Source organism: Protomyctophum parallelum (genome assembly GCF_964188405.1).
Source record: "Protomyctophum parallelum genome assembly, chromosome: 1".
Lineage (NCBI taxonomy): Eukaryota > Metazoa > Chordata > Actinopteri > Myctophiformes > Myctophidae > Protomyctophum > Protomyctophum parallelum.
The window spans coordinates 12,388,622-12,408,987 of NC_139697.1; the positions used below are offsets into that span (position 1 = coordinate 12,388,622).

The following is a 20,366-nucleotide window of genomic DNA, read 5'->3' on the forward strand; positions in this document are numbered from 1 at the left end:
CCAGCAGATCATGTCTGTGTGTCTGTGTGTGTGTCTGTGTGTGTGTCTGTCCCGCTGTGACACCACCCGCCCGCCACCAGAGGGTGCAGCTGTAGCACACACACACACACACACACACACACACACACACACACACACAGTAGAAAACTTTAAAAAATTACTAACTAAAAAGAAAAAAAAAGTACGTAATTTATTCTAATTGTTGTTATTGCAATTTACGAGCTGCGTTCGCTTCCCGCGTTTGCGCGTCTTACTTGTATCTATTCCAGTGGTCATGGAGATGGAGGCTCAAGGACACCTTATTCCAGCGGGAAAGAAATTGGGTAAGACAAGACAAATGTTTTGGTCCACTGGCTCTTAGGACTGAAATGCTCAGGTTCAGGTTTTCGAGCGTTCAAGTTTTATGCTCGATGTGACTGTAATTTAAATGTCATGTACAATCAGACGTACAGAACAATCAGGATGCACAGAACACGTCTACAGTGAGACTGAAAGGGTGCGTTCGGAAATACGCACCGGAAATGTGCTTTTTCTTTGTGCACTAGGTAGTGATGTCATAGATAGAGTGTGGCTTTTTTACGAATGACCAGTTAAAAATAACCTGAACATCATAGACTTAGGTTTTGCGTGTTTCTGCCTCTCTGGATGGGAGATCCTTTGCTGAAGACCTCTGACATACGTAATATGTAATACGCAGAATATCTGACATTTAGCATCACGCTTCAATCAATCATGCGTCAGGAATATTTGACATTTAGCATCGCACGTCAAAACCTAGCCAGGGTACAAGCAGACTACAAGCAAACTATGGGGTCTAAACTAAGCTCAGATGGGGTCTTCTTCTCCAGAGAGTGCGAGAGACCGGCGTGAGAGAGTGCTTTGAGAGCATAGTATTGACTGAGCTGATTGATAAGATGGACCTGCCTTGTTACTACTTCTACTGTCCTATATGTAACCAATGTGTTTCAATGTGTTCTGCATAATCTGCAATACTCAGTAAAGAGGTGTTTGCTCTAACATGCATATTTGGTTTGTTTGGACCGCAAATATGCAACTACATAATTATGCTTCCAACTTTGTAAAGATTGATTGATTGATTTACTTTTGTATCCCATCACCGGCATAATCTCATGTTGTTTCTCAGTCCCTACTCGTAAGGAGATTGACATAGACGTTGGGAGCGACAAAATGACCAAGATACCTGAGAGAGATGATGACAAAGGACGTCCAGTGAATGACCACACTCCACAGACCATTCCAGTGGAAAAGGAAGCAGTGCCTGAGAAAGATTCCCATGTCCATAAACCTGATGAGAAGAAGTGTGTCCCACTCAGTAACGTGGAACGTAGAGCCGGTACAAGCATCAGTGTGGACAGAGACACTCAGAAACAACGTACAGAAAGACAAAAGACTGAAAATGGCAAAGAAACCCGAAAGGCTCATGAGGGAGAAGAGGCCGGAACAGAAAGGGGTGTGACCAGCAAGGACACCACGTCAAAAGTTGAGAGAGACCTCAACGATGAAATGAAGACCAGGAAAAGGCGAAGGAGTGGACACGCCAGCCCAGAGGAGGGGGTTAAAAGACAACGACTCAGCGATGCGGAATCCCAGTCTAACTCTAGTGCATTGCCATTGCCAACCAACAAAGTCGTGTCCAAAATGTCCAAAACTGCTAGGAAAACAACAACTAACCAACAACTTACAGAGACATCTGTGACTGGAACCAAAACCCACACCACTGCCTGTCAAACTACCAAATATGCCTCCATGACCGGCCATGATGATACAACACAGCTGCTTTCTTCACTGGCCACAGTCCTGTCTCCCACATCTACCTGTGGGAGCAGTCCTGCAGCAACGCCAATATCCATCAGCTATTCCAAATACAATGGACCTACAGTGGGTCAGTATATTTTAGCCATTTTATTATAGGCTAATTATATTCTTAGCTTTTTTTAAATCAAATCTATAAGCTCACAATGTGTCCTGTCACAGTGCATTGGCCATAAGTTGTTATTGTCTCCACCAGTCGAAGGCATGGGGAGAGTTCGTTTTGCACTCTGTCCGTCCGTCCGTGACTCCGTGTGTGTGTCCATCTGTGTGTCCGTCCTTGTGTCTGTGGACAGATAATCTCTGGCACCGCTTGATCGCAGCCGCACTCTGCACACACACTCCCTGGATGCCAGAGCTGAACCTCTGCCCCAAAGTTTTCACATTGGCCTGTTATAGCGCTACCAGGAGGCCGCTTTTGGCAAAACAATTTTTTTGACAGTAAACCTTCAGATTTTGTCCAAACATCACACAAATAGGTACACAGTCTCTCTACAGCCATTCAACGTAATGGGTCTTTCAGATTTTCAGACTCCATCCTGATTTGCTAAGATTGGCTTCCAAAGTTCGCAGGAGTGCTCCATTTCGAACAAAATGCCACAAATCATGAACACATTGTGTGATTTCCATGAAATTTGCACGCACATTCCCACTAGGCCGAGGAACAAATGCCACTTGAAAATGTTCAACTCAGCCTCATGGTGGCACTATAACTGGCCGATTTGTGTTTTTACCTATAACTTCACCGATCTGTGTACAACCTTGTATACACAGTCCCTAGAGGCCAAGGAAAAACCTTTGCCTGAAATGTTTTACATCTGCTCATTATAGCGCCACATGTGATCAAGACGAGTTTGTTTGATTTCTCATATTCCATCCTGATTGGCTAAGATTGGCTTCCAAAGTTTTCAGGAGTTTTGTACCCGTTTTGTACAAAATGCTGCAACTCATCAATGCAGTGTCCGATTGCGGTGAAACTGTGCACGCGTATTCCCACTAGGCTGAAGAAGAAATACCACTTTACATTTTTCAAATCAGCCTGATGGTGGCGCTATAACAGGACAAGTCGCGTCTTTACATATAACTGCACCGATGTGCGGAAAAACAACTGGCCTGCATTTTTCAATTCTGCCTTTTTGAGTGCCACCAGGAGGCCCACTTATGTGGAACACGTTTTTAATATTAGTCCTTCAGATTTGATCCAAATTTCAATCCTGGTGGAGACGTGTGCCCCGAGGGTCACTTCTAGTTGTCATTGTCTTCACCAGGCCGAAGGCATAGGGGAGAGTATGTTTGTGTCCGTCCGTCCATGTGTGTGTCCGTCTGTATACAGCTAATCTCCGGCACCGTTGGCCCAGTAGATGCCAAACTGTGAACACACACTCCCTGGTTGCCAATGACAAACATTATGCTTCAAGAATGATTTCCCAAAATGGCCTATTATAGCGCCACCATGAGGCCAATTTTTGGCCAATTACTCGTAGACATTTTATCCATGCATCACGCAAATTCACCCTTTGTCAGACTTTTGATTGGTCCCTGACTGACTAACCAGCAGACTCTTTCTGACTTGTTCCGCCCTGGTTCCACCTTGTTTATGTTGAATTTGACATCATTTTTGGAAATAACTAAAAACAAACATGATATGCCCAGTCACCACGCTGCACCGTGATGTTCATTTTAAAATAAGTTTAAAATAAGAATTGAACGCACAGAATATCAATACGAAGCACTGAAAAACAGGTTATTTCAATGGTAGTGGATGGAGAGAAAGGATTTTTGTCCAACCACGAAACAGCAACCAATGGGTGCGAAGAGGGGCACAAACATGGGCGGGACTTGACAAAGGGTGAATTGGTACACTCTATATTCATGTGATCAACACGGATCTGTCCAATTTCCCATATTCCATCCCAATTGGCTAAGAACCCTTTCTCTCACCTGTCAACCTTTCCAGGTTTGAACTTTGTGGTAGCAGTCAGGCACAAGGAAAGGTGTACATTGTTCTGTCGACTGTGCATGACCAGACCGCATAGCAAAGATCACACAGAGAGAAACACACACAGAGTAAACTACGTGGTGAGTGATTAAAATGTCTACTCTATCTGCTGTACAATTTTAGGAAACTGTTTGGTTTTCTAACTGTAAGTTATGAATGATGCATTTAGAAGTCCAAGTGCCCAAAGTTGACCACTCCACTGTCGGACACGCAGCTCCTGAAGATTGCCACTGAGTTGGCTGAGAAAGACACAGGCAACAGGATGGAGGTAACTCGCAACAGAGGTTTTCTCAAACTTTTTCATGTACCCTATTTAATCAGACCACGGACCCCCATTTAAATGTCCTACAGTAGCAGGCACGTGTAGAGGGGGTGGCTTTTGGTGCTTGGGCACCTGCCTTTTTGCCTCAAAGTGCCCCAAATAATAAAATAAATAATAATATATATAGAATGTTTAATGTTTACATGGTAATGAGAACATATTGCTAATTTTACTGTCCAATGACATGGGCCAAGTTATTGTGGAACATCTTGTGCCATTAGCATAAGACAGGCCTACTACATTTCTGGTGTGAAATGGCACGAGGGACGGACCCCACAAAAAGACCAACCCAAAAAGTTGGTGTGCACGCACACATTTGCCCTTTTCTTGGGTTTGGCCGTGCACCTACTTCCTCAGTGCAGTGCAGTGAAATGCAATAAAACAAACGAGAATAGATTCATAGTGGTGATATTGAAACCTATTGTTGGAATAGACAAGTGACCCACTTGGAAAACCACCAACTCGCGCACGCACACACTCACTCACTTGCACGCACGCACGCATGCACGCATGCACGCACACAGCCACGCACACACGCACACACACACTTTTAAAATTGTGGTTGTCTCTTTTATTTGCATAGACTCTCACAATGGATTGTGAAGAAGAGTATGAAGATCTGAAAACCACATGGACCACAGAAATACCAAAAGGTAAAACCCTGTGTACTTTGCAGCGTGCTTTGCAGTGTAGCTACATGTCTGCCCAAGACTACCGCATGTTGTTAAAGAAACATTAAAAGACAGGGCCTCCAGATCATTTTAAATGCTGAAAATTCTAATGTGTTAAACATGTTGGCATTCTCATAAACAACTATTCTGTCAGATAACCCTAACCTCAGTAAAACCATACCCCCCTTAAAGTTTGGCACGCACTAACCAACACAGTGTACAGGATTTGATTAGGTCAGATCAACATATGGAATGTCAGAACAGAAAGGACGGGTGGGGTTGGATCAACATGATCCACTGACAACGATATATGGAGATCTAAGGGTCTCCATGATGTCACATGGTGCGATACCGTATATGGAGACGTGGGTGACTAACTAACGAACGGTAGATGCACGTTTTCATAGAAGCGCAATAACCTTACAGTGACAGTGTTTAGCACAGAGCCGTGGTTTCTATTTTGCACATGATTGTGGTGTTTCTCCTTTAGCCTTAGCCAGAATAAAAGCCCTCCTGAGACAGCAGAGAGGGTCACAGGATTCACCTTCTGCAACTAATCCTCAACCAGAGAGTCTGAAACACCAGGACATGTCAACTGGTTTACATGAACCTTCACATCACCCTGATGATGGTAAATTAAAATGTACCAACAATATAATGTAGAATGATCTTGAACATTATTGTACAATCTCCAGAAGAGGAATAAAAAGGCAAAGAATAGGCCAATTAATTGAAAAGCTGAAAAGGTTGTTGTATTGTCAGCCAATATTATTTACATTAAACATCCAATTTACAATTACGATTTAAGCATTTATTTATTCCATTAACCACCAGTTAATGGAACAAATCGAAGCCCACTGGCCAGTGGCTCACAATCCTCACCAATGCACACCTCACCCAATGACACCCAGCCAGACAGTCCACAGAACTGTGATGTTCAGCTAGAGAGTCCCCAGGACCCCAGGACACAGCCAGTGACTCCTGAAGACTCTGTCAATCAGCAAGGGGCTCCTGAGGGTTCCAGGGAATGGCAGCAGGCTCCTCCAGACCCTGGTACAAGGCAGCAGACTCCTCAAGACTGTGGCACCCGACCCGTGGCTCCCCAGTACTCCCCAGATCACCAGGTCAGTGGCCTCTCCTCTCACATAATATGACCATTTTAATTGAATTGACTGAGCATGCACAGCTCAATTGCATTATGCAGCCTTGGAATTATTTTTTGTCCCCAAAATGACAGATATGTATCAATGTGTGGTGTTTATAATTAAAAAAATCACACCCGTGTGAAGTGAGGGGCGCTAATATATTAAAGTCTAACTCATGTAATGGTGATGTAAAACAAACGGTGACAAAACAAACGTTAAATTCTCTTTATTGTTAATGGCATTTAATGTTTGTGTTAGGGACAAGATGAGGTAAATGTTCCCTTTATTGTCAATGGCGTTTTTAAAACAAACATTGAACTAAAAACAAACATTAATCCTGTATAGGAGGGGCTAGCGCCCTTCAGAAATATATATTATATTACTTGGCTCCTCATTTGTAAAATAAATGTAAATAGGACATTTTAATATGAAAGATAAAGAATATAATATATGCTATAAATGGTACCCACTGTGTTCCCATGGGCTCACTGTTCCAGTTCTGCTTTCCATTTGGCAGGGCCTTAAACATTCACAAATACTGTTCACTGTTCAGAAGTGGCTGTAATGAACTGCAGCTTGAAATGACTGTATGTCTGTGTTTAGGAGACGCTTCCCAATATAATGACTTCTGTATGTCTGTGTTTCGGAGACGCTTCCCAATATAATGACTTCTGTATGTCTGTGTTTAGGAGACGCTTCCTCGTATAATTAGTTTCTGGAATCAAGAGCAGTTTCACCAAGTGGATGGTAACCAGGTAAGAGAGACGCTCCACTGCAGCCATCGCCGTCCACCAGCGTTGCGTCATTGTCAACGTTCCCTTTTTAATCAATGAAGGGTGCTCCACTGCCAACAGTTGCGTTTGAACAGCGTTTAAATATCGGGTCTTATTCGGGTATAATTGGCCTAATAATGACTTATTTAGGACCTAGTTAACCGAGTTAATCATAATAACACTATGTGACTCTTATTGTGTTGTTGTTGTTTGGGTTAGATTTCTTTAAACCTGGTGCAGGTGAAAGTAAAACTACAATAGGTTTTTGCTGTCTCGTCATGTTGTGTCTGTCAACTCACTCGCTGTGCATTCTGCATTCAGCACGCTCTGATAGACATGTCAAAAAATTCTCCTCTCCACCAGCAGGGGGTGCTGGAGCACCCTCCGCACCCCCCTTTCAGCGCTGATGCAACGTGCTCAGTGGAGTCACCTGAACTTTTTTATTATATATTCTTGAAGGGGGCTACTCGTGGTTGTGAGATCATTTTGATTTTGTACTGTACATACACTAACCTGTAAAGACAGCTCAAGGCTACTTTTGCTCTTACCCTTTTTTCTCCAATTTATTGTGTAGTTTGTGATGCATCTTGAAGAAGTGTCCTGCTGTCCTGTCTCCCGATCCTGTCCACCTGCTGACCAACAACCACCAGGTGAGAAACTCCATCTACAGACAAGCTTTATGTTCCACTAAAACAATGTTAGAATGACATGGACATGTCGTTGTTCTGCCTTCTGTGAGTGTCTCCCAACCCTGAACAATCACAACTCAAACATAACAGGTGTGTGAAGTCAACATTACTCCCAAGTCCCAACAAATAGAATGTTGAATATAAAACGAAATGGTCTAATTGTCTCTCTGCTGTTTCCAGTCACCATTAAACAGGAGGTGAAACAGGAAGACCACACCCATCCCTGTTTCTCTGAACATACTGGTAAATACTGACACTTATACTGGAACACAACATGCTTCTGATATAGGCTAACCCAGATGTTTTAATGGAATCGATTCTCTGATAGTGACTGACACAATATAAGATGTTGATATCTCTTGGGCCACATTTATTTCTTATTTACATTAATGATTCATAAAGGGTATGTGGTACCTCGGAGCCAGGTTGCCTACCTAGGGCTGGTATATATTGTGTGTGTGTGTGTGTGTGTGTGTGTGTGTGTGTGTGTGTGTGTGTGTGTGTGTGTGTGTGTGTGTGTGTGTGTGTGTGTGTGTGTGTGTGTGTGTGTCGGAAATGACAAAAACAGCAAAACATGCTTTGGATTACGTGTCATCGAATGGAGATGCAGAGACGGCCAAACGGAGAAGAATTGGCACATGTGACGGCCCTTCACGTCCTTGTTCAAACGTCTCATCAACTGCCACCCAGACCCAGTCTCCCTCTCCCCAAAACCAAGAGGTCAGAGTGAAAGTAGAACCTACCCAGTCTCCCGCTCCCCAAAACCAAGAGGCTCCCAGCCAAGCAAGCCCTGAATATGCCAATGAGATTATGGTCGTCCTCACATCAACATCCACCCAGACCTCTGTAAATAGCATGAAGACCACCAAAACCGAGGTCGATGACAAAATGGACTATGAGAGCCCCAGTGACTCTGTGCCAGCTGCAGGATATGGCACCAAGAACCTTATTTTCACACATGGACGTTTTTACAAATCTGAACATTCTACTAGAGTATTGTACCCAATCCAGACCTCATCTCAGAAGGGAGCAGGACAGGATGCGATGTTTGGATATACCACAATTCCAACTGCAGAAGCCTGGCTTAACGTGAAAAGACTAGAGTAGCCGCAATAATATCCCGGTTAACGTTGTCTCTTATAACACCCACTGGTGCTTTATTGGTGATTTATTCTTCAGCCACAGTTTAATCTTGTGCCCGTTTGTAGATACCTTTTGTAGTGGACTTTACTCTCCTCTCTAGAGCCTTGCATAATGTCCGCCTCAGTGTCCATTTTTCTGTCTCCTTGCCGTGACCCGGAAATCGAAAACTTGTGTGCTGTTGTCCATTTCAGACACATTGTATTGCACTCACAAAGTGCCTTGTGACGTTTGGAGCTTGCGTTCTTCATCATACTGAAGTGAAAAGGAGAGACACCATTGTTATACCAAATCAACATGACCACAGTGAATGCAATACCTGTTGAACTCAAGTCAACAAATAATTGTCAAGATCTTGTGACACTAGGTACAGGCACACCTACGTGACAAGTGACAGGGAGTTCCATCCACTCCCATTATAAGGGGAACAAATGGAAAGACTGTAGCACTTGCCCTAGCCTCGAAGACCTGCAGGCATATGCAAAGGCAATTTTATTTTTATACTATGTAGAAATAGCATTTACTGTATATTTTATTTTCATTGTACAGATATTCTACTGTTGAGTGAGGTTCTTAGTTTACTTCTGATCCTACTATTTCTATGCATTTGATGTATTATAGTATTTTCTTGTGTTGAATTCTTGCTTACAGTAAGGGCCGATTCATACAATTATTTTAGAGCCGAAAAAAGTTTGTTTCGGCACTGTAGAGCCTACGATGTGACGTCATTCGAGGTTCGGGGAGGGGAGGTGGTAACCGAACTTTCTTCGGTGCTACTGAAAATGATTTCGGCACTAAAAAAGTTGAAGTAACCTTTTTACCCATACTGTACATATTTTGCCCTTTTTGTACTGTATATATGATGATTTCCTTATATGATTTTTTTTTTCATAGAAGTGTATATTTGTACTTCTTTAAATGTTCTGATGAATTGAAAATGGAGGACGCTGATGTAAACAAGTCTAGTGCTTTTCCTGGTTTTATCCTCGTAGCAGTTTTTGTATTGACCTGTATACCTTCATCTGAACTGTACCAGTTCTACTAACTGTGAATACATTTTTCAATCAAACAAACTCCATTGGGAGGATTTTTCACAGTGATCCAGCACTCAAATGCAAGGCAGATGATCCAGAACAAACACATGCACTCGTATTTCATAGTCTCTGTGCTTCATTGTGATACGTTTCACCCATCTACCATAATCTGTCATTCAAGGGCCTTTCTCAGCCACACCCCTCCCCATTGTTTATATTGTGTTTAGCTTCCAAGATGGCCGCAGCACCAGGAGGGGGTGGGGCGGAGGTGAGCGGGCGGGGTCGACATATGCCCTTACTGAGCTGCATTCAAGACACTTGCCTTGTGTCTGACACCTGACTTGTGTCTGAACACAACTTTGATGGATGTGTTCTGCCCGCCTTCCCCCCCATCAAACAAAATGTTTGGTCAAACCATATGGGCTTCCATTGGAAATGCATTGGAGCGGCCATTAAACAAAAACACAGACACAAGACGTGTGTCTTGAATGTGTAATGCAGCCCAGTAAGGGCATATGTCAACCCCACCCGCTCACCTCCGCCCCACCCCATTCTGGTGCTGCGGCCATCTTGGAAACTAAACACAATAAAACAATGAGGGTCTTTCTCTGCCCCACCCCTCTCCCATTTGTTTGGTCAAACCAAACTATGTGAGTGCATGAATAGCTATGGACTATCAGGGCCATGATCATGCATTTGATGAATTGAGTATGAAGGACCCTAATGGAAACAAGCCAATAGGCTTTCTTGGGTTTAAAATAAATCCTCTTAGCAGACCTTGTATTGTTTAAACTTTCCTGTGATTTTTTTCTCCAAACTTTTAATAAAGTATTTCAATCTATAATTGGCAACATAATATTTATGCTTTCTCAGGTCTAGATTTATATACCACACACACACACACACTTCTTGACAGTCATTACACAAATGTGTACGCTGGAAAATGATGACTTGTACATTGTATGTATTGATGAATATCAATTTAGCAGGCAGAATGTAGACGGAGGCACTTGGTCTAAGGGATGATCTTTATTGAAGACATGGTACAATACAGAGAGTGATATGCCATTCCAAGCTGAGATCGATAAGAGTGTTAACGCAGCCAGTTGGCTAAAGGCAACCTTCGCTCCCGCTGGTCAATATATTCCCCCTCAATTAGTGTTTACAGAGAACGCCCCTCCTCTCTGAACAATGAGACCACTATTACCAACCTGAGTCATGGTCATGATGAACTGGGATCAGATTGATCTTAAGTGGTAATATTGAGAAACAGAGAGGGAGAAGAATTATACCGTGTCACAAATATACATTCTGACTGCACCCAGATGTATTACACCCACAGCATAATGTTGAGTATAAGTAACTATGGCTGCACACAAGGTAATGATTATGGTATATGCCATTGAGGAAAACATATGGGTTAGACTTTTAATACTAAGGGAAACTCAACAGTATCGGCAGGCCTGAGGTCATACAGGTCATGTGGTTGGCCCCCACAGGAAGTCTATCAGCCTATGCCAGCACATGGTTATAATTATGGCCTGAGTTGGGGCACATAGGTCATACTATTCCTAAGCCCGGACGAACACACACACTCACACACACACACACACACACACACACACACACACACACACACACACACACACACACACACACACACACAAATTCACACACACACTAACTAACACACACACATATTCACACATATGCACGCACATGCACGGGATTCACATGCACTTGTGCACGTGAAGACACTCAGTATATAAGATGCCTCGTGGTTGTACAGACTTTACTTTCAGGGAACTTTTCACCTGTCTGTCATTTGGCTGATCTTGAAAGAAAAGGACGTGCCTGGACCCGCTCTGTTCTTATAAACCTGCCTGGTATATATCCACCATTATCAATACTAAATAGACTACATGGTCACGAGGCCATGTATGACGATGACCATATATGGAGCCGTACGTCACGAGGCGTGACCATATATGGCAACGTGATGTCACGAGGTGTGACCATAATGGAGGCGTGGGTGACTAATGGACGGACAGATGGACGGACGGGAGATGCAGGTTTTCATAGTAAATGCGACCTACAGTTGCAACAACACATCTGCAAGTATACTATAGTCTTCTGAGGTCTGGTGCCCATACTAGTCTGCCCACTGTTACTGGTGCACAGCCCAATATTCTCTAGTTCCCAGTTTTCCCAAATAAATTGTGCCCAGATTCCCCTACACTAGACTACAGTCTACAGTATGTATTGTGCACACACAGACCCTTTCTATCCTGTATTACCTTCTTCTTCACAGCTGTAACTGGCAATACAATGGCATTGACAACTGAATATGTCTGTCTGTGTTATCTTGCGCCCTCTGTTGGCGGAATTTAAAACAACATGGGAATGTGAGCGATAACATACATGACATGGTTGAAATGGCTCGCCATTCTTTTCCCGTTTGTATATGTGACTTACTTCTCTGCAAGGTCAACAAAGTCGAACGGAATTTCCAAAACATGTTGAATTGTGATATGCGGCCCCAATGGTCAGTGCATGGTCACACATCCTAGCCTAGGCACCGCCTATAGGCCTATTAGGCCTATCCCACCGTCCCCTCCCTCACTCCTGACTCCTGCCATAGATGGTACGTAGTTCACTAGTTTGAGCGACTTGCAGCGCAAGCCGCAAAGCACAGTGACTTCAGTGACAGAGCGGGCAAACCCTTGGAAAGCCCAGTTACCCCAGTAACCCCACGCTTCTCTGCAGGGAATAAAGAGTTTTAATCGGATCAGCTGTGATATGATGTCGGATCCGGTTCCCGTTTAGGTCATTTCTCCGGGCTGAGCTGGCTCAGTTCTGTTGGATTTCAGCATGCATATTTCTGGACTGTTCTGCCAGGTATTATTCGCTGATTTGAGTGATTTCGCTCACATTTCCTCTCTCCCTGTGACTCTTTCCAAATTTCCAATGTTTTCAGTGTCACACGTGTACAGGCTATATACGCATTTAATTGAATTCCCGTCGCTGACAACATATTGTTGCGTGCTCCCTGTAGGTCTGTCTTGTGGACTGTCCCGCAAGAAAAAAACAATTCAAGCAACATCTGAGTTCTAACAACCATCGTCAGGTATGTAGCCTACTATACATGATCACATTAAACTGAGTTTGATTGTTTGAGACACTGAACTTTAAATGCCTCCTGACACAGTGATACAGCATTTTATATAGCAGTTCTCATGACAGCAGGATACATAAACTGTAGCCTAACAACAACGTACAACAATAACTATTAATCACATTCATAATAAATTATGGCGTAGGTCGTAGGACATAGCCTAGGGCGGCTATTGGAAGTTAAAAATCACACCCGTGTGAAGTGAGGGGCGCTAATATATATTAAAGTCTTAACTCATAATAGGTGACAAAACAAACATTATTGTTATTGTTAATGGCATTTAATGTTTGTGATAGGGACAAGATGACGTAAATATTCCCTTCATTGTCAATGGTGTTTTTAAAACAAACATTGAACTAAAAACAAACATTAAGCCTGTAGCAAAAATGTATACAGCTGTTTACATTTTTAACTCTGGGGGAAGAGTTAACTCAAAACCAAAAGCGATCGAGCTCTCAGTCTCTGCAGCTCCTCTCACTCTGAGCTTTGAATATTAGATCCTCCGATTTCTTGGTACTGTGGACGGATGGTTACGAAATGTAGCTCAGTTTCCACTTCATTGTGCAGTTGGTGCATAGTCTGTCTTCCATAGGGAGGCAGGTGCCTATGGCGGCCTTTCTCTATTGCAATGTGCTCACTGAGTTTGTACTGTAATTCTGCAAACTGTAAATACTTCAATCAATTAATCAATCAAGCTAGTTGAATTGTTTTCGTTGTTTTTGATCGTTCATTGTGCTCAGGAATTCTGCCACAGTGTATTCGCTGTTTAGGGCCAGATAGCATTCTAGTTACTTGCGCAAGCAGAGCGCACAAGTAATAATTTCGCCCGGTCTCTTCCGCTGTGACAGCTGTCCCGCCATTCGATGTTTATGCAGAAAAACATCAAATCTGTGCCTGTTTTGCTGGGACCAAACGACCACAAATGAACATATTTCTTACGTCATCATTTAGAGCTAGTCATACGTATACTATATACATAATCAGTAAAAAATAAAATAGCAAATTGTGCCTGATCTGCTGGGACCAGAGTATGTGGTGTGTATATGTATGACTAGCTCTTAATGATGACGTAAGAAATATGGTCATTTGTGGTCGTTTGGTCCCAGCAAACCAGGCACAGATTTGCTGTTTTCTTGCATAAACATCAAATGGCGGGACAGCTGTCACGGTTTTTGGCGCAAAGTAACCACAGTATACCGCTAATCAACTTACAACTACACACTCTATATAGTATATGTATATGTATACGTATGTCCTACGTCATCATTTACAGCTAGTCATACGTATACTATATACATAATCAGTATAAAATAAAATAGCAAATTGTGCCTGATCTGCTGGGACCAGAGTATGTGTTGTGTATATGTATGACTAGCTCTCAATGATGACGTAAGAAATATGGTCATTTGTGTAATCTGGTCCCAGCAAACCAGGCACAGATTTGCTGTTTTCTTGCATAAACATCAAATGGCGGGACAGCTGTCACGGTTTTTGGCGCAAAGTAACCACAGTATACCGCTAATCAACTTACAACTACACACTCTATATGTATACGTACAGTATGTCCTACGTCATCATTTACAGCTAGTCATACGTATACTATATACATAATCAGTATAAAATAAAATAGCAAATTGTGCCTGATCTGCTGGGACCAGAGTACGTGTTGTGTATATGTATGACTAGCTCTCAATGATGACGTAGGAAATATGGTCATTTGTGTAATCTGGTCCCAGCAAACCAGGCACAGCTTTGCTGTTTTCTTGCATAAACATCAAATGGCGGGACGGCTGTCACGGTTTTTGGCGCAAAGTAACCACAGTATACCGCTAATCAACTTACAACTACATACTCTATATAGTATATGTATATGTATACGTATGTCTTACGTCATCATTTAGAGCTAGTCATACGTATACTATATACATAATCAGTAAAAAATTAAATAGCAAACTGTGCCTGATCTGCTGGGACCAGAGTACGTGGTGTGTATATGTATGACTAGCTCTTAATGATGACGTAAGAAATATGGTCATTTGTGTAATCTGGTCCCAGCAAACCAGGCACAGATTTGCTGTTTTCTTGCATAAACATCAAATGGCGGGACAGCTGTCACGGTTTTTGGCGCAAAGTAACCACAGTATACCGCTAATCAACTTACAACTACACACTCTATATAGTATATGTATATGTATACGTATGTCTTACGTCATCATTTACAGCTAGTCATACGTATACTATATACATAATCAGTAAAAAAATAAAATAGCAAATTGTGCCTTATCTGCTGGGACCAGAGTACGTGTTGCGTATATGTATGACTAGCTCTCAATGATGACGTAAGAAATATGGTCATTTGTGTAATCTGGTCCCAGCAAACCAGGCACAGATTTGCTGTTTTCTTGCATAAACATCAAATGGCGGGACGGCTGTCACAGTTTTTGGTGCAAAGTAACCACAGTATACCGCTAATCAATTTACAACTACATACTCTATATAGTATATGTATATGTATATGTATACGTATGTCTTACGTCATCATTGAGAGCTAGTCATACGTATACTATATACATAATCAGTAAAAATAAAATAGCAAATTGTGCCTGATCTGCTGGGAACAGAGTACGTGGTGTGTATATGTATGACTAGCTCTCAATAATGACGTAAGAAATATGGTCATTTGACATTTGTGTAATCTGGTCCCAGCAAACCAGGCACAGATTTGCTGTTTTCTTGCATAAACATCAAATGGCGGGACGGCTGTCACGGTTTTTGGCGCAAAGTAACCACAGTATACCGCTAATCAACTTACAACTACACACTCTATATAGTATATATATGTATACATATGTCTTACCTCATCATTTAGAGCTAGTCATATGTATACTACATACATAATCAGTAAAAAATAAAATAGCAAATTGTGCCTGATCTGCTGGGACCAGAGTACGTGGTGTGTATATGTATGACTAGCTCTCAATAATGACGTAAGAAATATGGTCATTTGTGTAATCTGTCACGGTTTTTGGCGCAAAGTAACGACAGTATACCACTAATCAACTTACAACTACATACTCCTCCATATAGTATATCAGACAGATCAGGCACAATTTGCTATTGTATAACTGCTCTCAATGATGACGTAAGTAATACAACATTATGTTTCTGGGGTGTATAAAAGTAACGAAAGTGTCAAAAAGTTAACCATAAATGTTAACGTTAGTGTAGTGTGCAAACAATTAAATACAAATCCAACTACAGATTACGGAAGTATTTTAGATCATGTATATTTTAACAAATGTGAAAGTATTATTACAGAAATTGAAACACATATTACTCTGATCATGATTTAGTATTAATATCACTATAGTCCAACATGAAATACATTTAAAACAATTGACAATTTACAATAAGTAATACAATAATTATACTGTATAATATATTTTAATTCAGTTTATATACTTTTTTTTTCATCGATAAAACTGTATTTCTTATATAGATAGAAACTTGAACCATACTTAATAATACTAGGTGTTTATATGCATAAAGTAGGTAGGTAACAAATAGTTACACCTACAACGGTCAAAAGTACTTGCGCGCTCTGCTTGCGCACTAGTTGGCCATTTATGGCCTACTAGTGTGCAACAAGCAAGTATGCACTCGACAGAGTGCAGTTCTAGTTTACTCTGCTTCTGTGTTGTGATATGTGGTATAGTACTTTATTGTCAGTTCACACTGAAATAGTTTTTGCGACCCAGCAGCCATGTATGCATAAACATAATTATATTCACACATTTACGGTACCACAAAGGTTGGGTTTACATCTACCTCCGACATGCTTTGAGCTAACTGGGCATGACAAAGTGGCCACTGAGGATAAGTCTATAGTCTATAAGTGTAACTAAAATACATTTTACATTCCTTTTTGATTGTTGAGGTATTATTCATCTAATCTTAGTTTTAGTTGTGTACTGTGTATGACTAGTCTGAACTAGGTCATTTTACTATGAAAACCGGCAATTTAGCGGTTCTCAACCGCCTGGTCCTAACTGGGCCCTAACTGGGCTGGCCTTACTAATTGGCACACATTTTACGGCCTACCAGGCCCAAAAACGTCAATAAAAATCAAATGAAAAAACAAGAAATTATCACATAGTGATATTTGTCTGGTATGGTGGAAAGAATGCATATAAACACTATGGTATTGATTCATTGAATGTAGCCTACTAGTAGATGTTCCTCACTGACAAACTCATTATCATTAGAGACTGCCGACTCATGTGAACCTATTTCAAACTGTGTGAGTTAACTATAGAATAGAGTCCATTTAAGGAATGACCATCTCTTGTTACTCCTGAAACTCTGTACACTGCTGAAAGTATAAAATATGTGTTGGGGATGTGTGTGGGGAGTTCGGAGGGAAGCTCTGGAGAGAGACACTAGTCTCTCTCTGGTGTGATGACATACAATAAAGAATGGAGTTTGAAACCTGATGGTTGAGTCCTGCTTCTTCCTGATGTTGCTCACTTACTAATAGTGAGACCATTAATTGTCTCCACCAGGCCGAAGGCATGTGGGGAGAGTATGTTTTGCACTCCGTCCGTCCGTTTGTGTGTCCGTCCGTTTGTGTGTCCGTTTGTGTGTCCGTGTGTGTGTCCGTGAACAGCTAATCTCGGCCACCGTTAACCCGGTCGATGCCATATTTTGCACACACACTCCCTGGATGCCAACCATGAACCTCTGCCCCAAACTTTCCAGAACGGCCTGTTATAGCGCCACCAGGAGGCCGCTTTGTGCAAAACAAGTTTTTGCACAGTACACCTACAGATTTTGTCCAAACATCACGCAAATTGGTACACAGTCTCTCTAGAGCCATTCAACGAAACGGGTCTTTCAGATTTATCAGACTCCATCCTGATTGGTTAAGATTGGCTTCCAAAGTTCACAGGAGTGCTCAGTTTCAAACAAAATGCTGCAAATCATGAACACATCACGTGATTTCCGTGAAATTGTGCACCCACATTCCCACTAGGCCGAGGACGAAATGCCACATGAACAATTTCAACTCAGCCTCAAGGTGGCGCTATAACTGGCCCAAAAGTGTTTTTACCTCTAACTGCACGGATCTGTGGATAACCTGGTGGAGACCTGTGCCCGGAAGGGCACTTTTTCTAGTTTCCATTGCACTGGTGAAAGAAGCGCTGTCTCCGTTGTGTTCTCCCCCCCCCATATTAGTCTTATTATTTTAGTAACGTGTATGTGTGTGTCACAGCCTCGTGGCCGTTGTTTGCGTTCGTTTCCGACGTTCTGTGTGTGGTTTGGTTCCACACCAAAATGGTTTTTGGACAGATGAAGCTGTGATGCGTGTGCACAGCTGGTTTTTAGACAGCTGGTGGATGGGAATTAAGCTTCACCTCCGCGGACGATTGACGCGGAGGAGAGCGCTTCCGGCAGCACCTTATAGGTGCTGCCACACTATCAAAAGAGCCGCGCACGTTTTCGGCTGCTCACAGCTTAAAAACCGGGTTTTTAGACAGCTGGTGGATGGGGAAAAGAAGCTCCACTTCCGCGGACGACTTGCACGACGGCCAGATTCCCGGAAGCGCTCTCCTCCGCGTCAATCGTCCGCGGAGGTGGAGCTTAATTCCCATCCACCAGCTGTCTAAAAACCAGCTGCGCACACGCATCACAGCTTCATCTGTCCGCGGCGCAAAACCGTTTTGCGCTTAGGTGTGGAAAGGGCTTGACTGTGTCCCCACAGGCACAGCCACGGACAGTTGAAGTTGAAGCCCGACGTCATTTGGGCTTTTTAGACAGCTGGTGGATGGAAAAGAAGCTCCACCTCCGCGGCTGACTGATGCGGAGGAGAGCGTTTCCGGGAATCTGTCCGTCGCGTCAGTCAGCCGCGGTTAAGCATTTTCTGATTTATAGAAGGACAGTCAGACATGTTGAGTAACGTGGAGATGTATTGTAATTCAATGTTGTAATGTACATTTAATAATACTAAAAAATAATACAACTTTATTTGTATAGCACCTTTCATGACAGCTCAAAGTGCTTTACAGAGCAATGGAGAAAAAAAAGAAAAGAAAAGCAAGGCATAAACATTAAAAACCAAGAGCAGTAATGCAATACAGTGAGGACATGAATAACAAAAAAAATAAAAGATCAATTAAAAGCAAGTGTGTAGAAGTGGGTCTTGAGCTGTGCCCTCATGCCAAAAATACAGTATTTGACAAAGTCACCGTGGATTGTTTGCTGTGAATTCAATTGCCATAAACCTGATTTATATTGTTGTTGCTACTATTTCTAAACCTATCTCTTGTTCTCTATTCACAGAAAAAGGCAGAACTGTTTAAAACAGGTAGGTCATCTCTGGTAAAAACATTGAACATTGCTCCAAGATAATGATTTCCTTTCCTGTGCGTTTATCACTCCCCTCAAGTGATAAATGCTAAACACTGCTAAATGGAGCATCTCTGTTCACTTGAATATGGCTATTTAAAAATGTATTTGGGCACCCACTGGCCTCGCAGTCCAGGTGCATACCATATATAGGCGCATGCCTAGTCTCGCGTTACCAGACTGTTGCCTCTCGCAATTTTCAAATGCTTTCTTCATACAGTCTGGAGCAACGGAAGAGCTGCCATGAGTAAAATATAAAGCGGAGCTGCGGAAGTGGAGACTTATCCTAATATACAAATAGAAATCATCTAAGCATATATAGCTTGTTGCTTAGCAGAAAAGGAAATACAAAATATATTTTTGTGAACGGAAATGGCAGCTTCCGTTACTCAGCTCATGGGGGCTATAGTCCCAGACTCTATATAGCATTCGGAGATTGTGGAATAGTTGTCTGGTAGTAACGCGAGACTATACTATGTCCTATCAATAAAGGCAGAACACCCCCCCCCCCCCCCCCCCCATAGATAACTTAGCTCGGTGCCACAGAAGTCACAATAATCACACAAACATCATTCATTACATCACTTCACCTCTGTTCTGTTTGGTTTCTTTCTTGGTGCTGAAACTCAGAGGTGTTCCATGGCCCAGGTAAGAGAGATTGAGATTCTCTTCAATTTCTATATATCATCATCATTATCATTATCATTATCATCATCTATATATTATCATCATCATGTAATATCATTATTATTATTATTATGAAAACTAAATAAGAACTAAGCTATGATGACTAAGACTAAGTAAATAATATTGACAATTTCGCCAACAAATAAAAACTAGACTAAAATGTTAGGACCAGTGGAGAAGAGATCCAGTAGAACTAAAAGAAAGTAATTTTATGTTTGCGCTTGGGTGTCAAGTTCACAACGTGTTGTGAGCTTGTACTGTAGAATAAAGATTGGCTGTTTTTAGCATGCAACCAAGTGTAAAATCAGGCATCATTATGCCTGCCAAAATGTGTTTTTCTAAAATCGCATGATATATATATTTTTTAATATATATTTTATCCCACGATTTTGTAACCCATTTTTCACCCCTGTGTCAATTATCTAATGTGATCCTGGGCTCTACACACCCTCCGCCAACCTAGTCCCCATATATGGGGGACATGGGGAGAGCAACG

General features: G+C 42.1%; 2 protein-coding genes across 2 annotated transcripts in view; both read left to right on the top strand.

Annotated features, from left to right (window-relative positions):
• LOC310857897 (uncharacterized protein) overlaps positions 1–8,536 on the top strand; it is a gene marked incomplete at its 3' end in the record, with an annotated part of 100,045 nt that extends 91,509 nt beyond the window's left edge. Inside the window, exons 29-39 of the mRNA XM_083763872.1 lie at positions 270–323; positions 1,145–1,903; positions 3,788–3,909; positions 3,999–4,097; positions 4,735–4,804; positions 5,313–5,453; positions 5,657–5,946; positions 6,657–6,722; positions 7,315–7,390; positions 7,610–7,672; positions 7,998–8,536. Of these exons, the coding sequence (XP_083619998.1) occupies positions 270–323; positions 1,145–1,903; positions 3,788–3,909; positions 3,999–4,097; positions 4,735–4,804; positions 5,313–5,453; positions 5,657–5,946; positions 6,657–6,722; positions 7,315–7,390; positions 7,610–7,672; positions 7,998–8,536 (2,279 nt within the window). The remainder of the gene's footprint in view (positions 1–269; positions 324–1,144; positions 1,904–3,787; positions 3,910–3,998; positions 4,098–4,734; positions 4,805–5,312; positions 5,454–5,656; positions 5,947–6,656; positions 6,723–7,314; positions 7,391–7,609; positions 7,673–7,997) is intronic.
• Positions 8,537–12,406: 3,870 nt separating this feature from the next.
• Positions 12,407–20,366, top strand: part of LOC310857964 (uncharacterized protein) — a gene marked incomplete at its 3' end in the record, with an annotated part of 31,256 nt that continues 23,296 nt past the window's right edge. The window contains exons 1-4 of the mRNA XM_083764010.1: positions 12,407–12,501; positions 12,659–12,730; positions 19,118–19,142; positions 19,814–19,831. Coding sequence (XP_083620136.1) covers positions 12,475–12,501; positions 12,659–12,730; positions 19,118–19,142; positions 19,814–19,831 — 142 coding nt within the window. The 5' untranslated portion in view covers positions 12,407–12,474. The remainder of the gene's footprint in view (positions 12,502–12,658; positions 12,731–19,117; positions 19,143–19,813; positions 19,832–20,366) is intronic.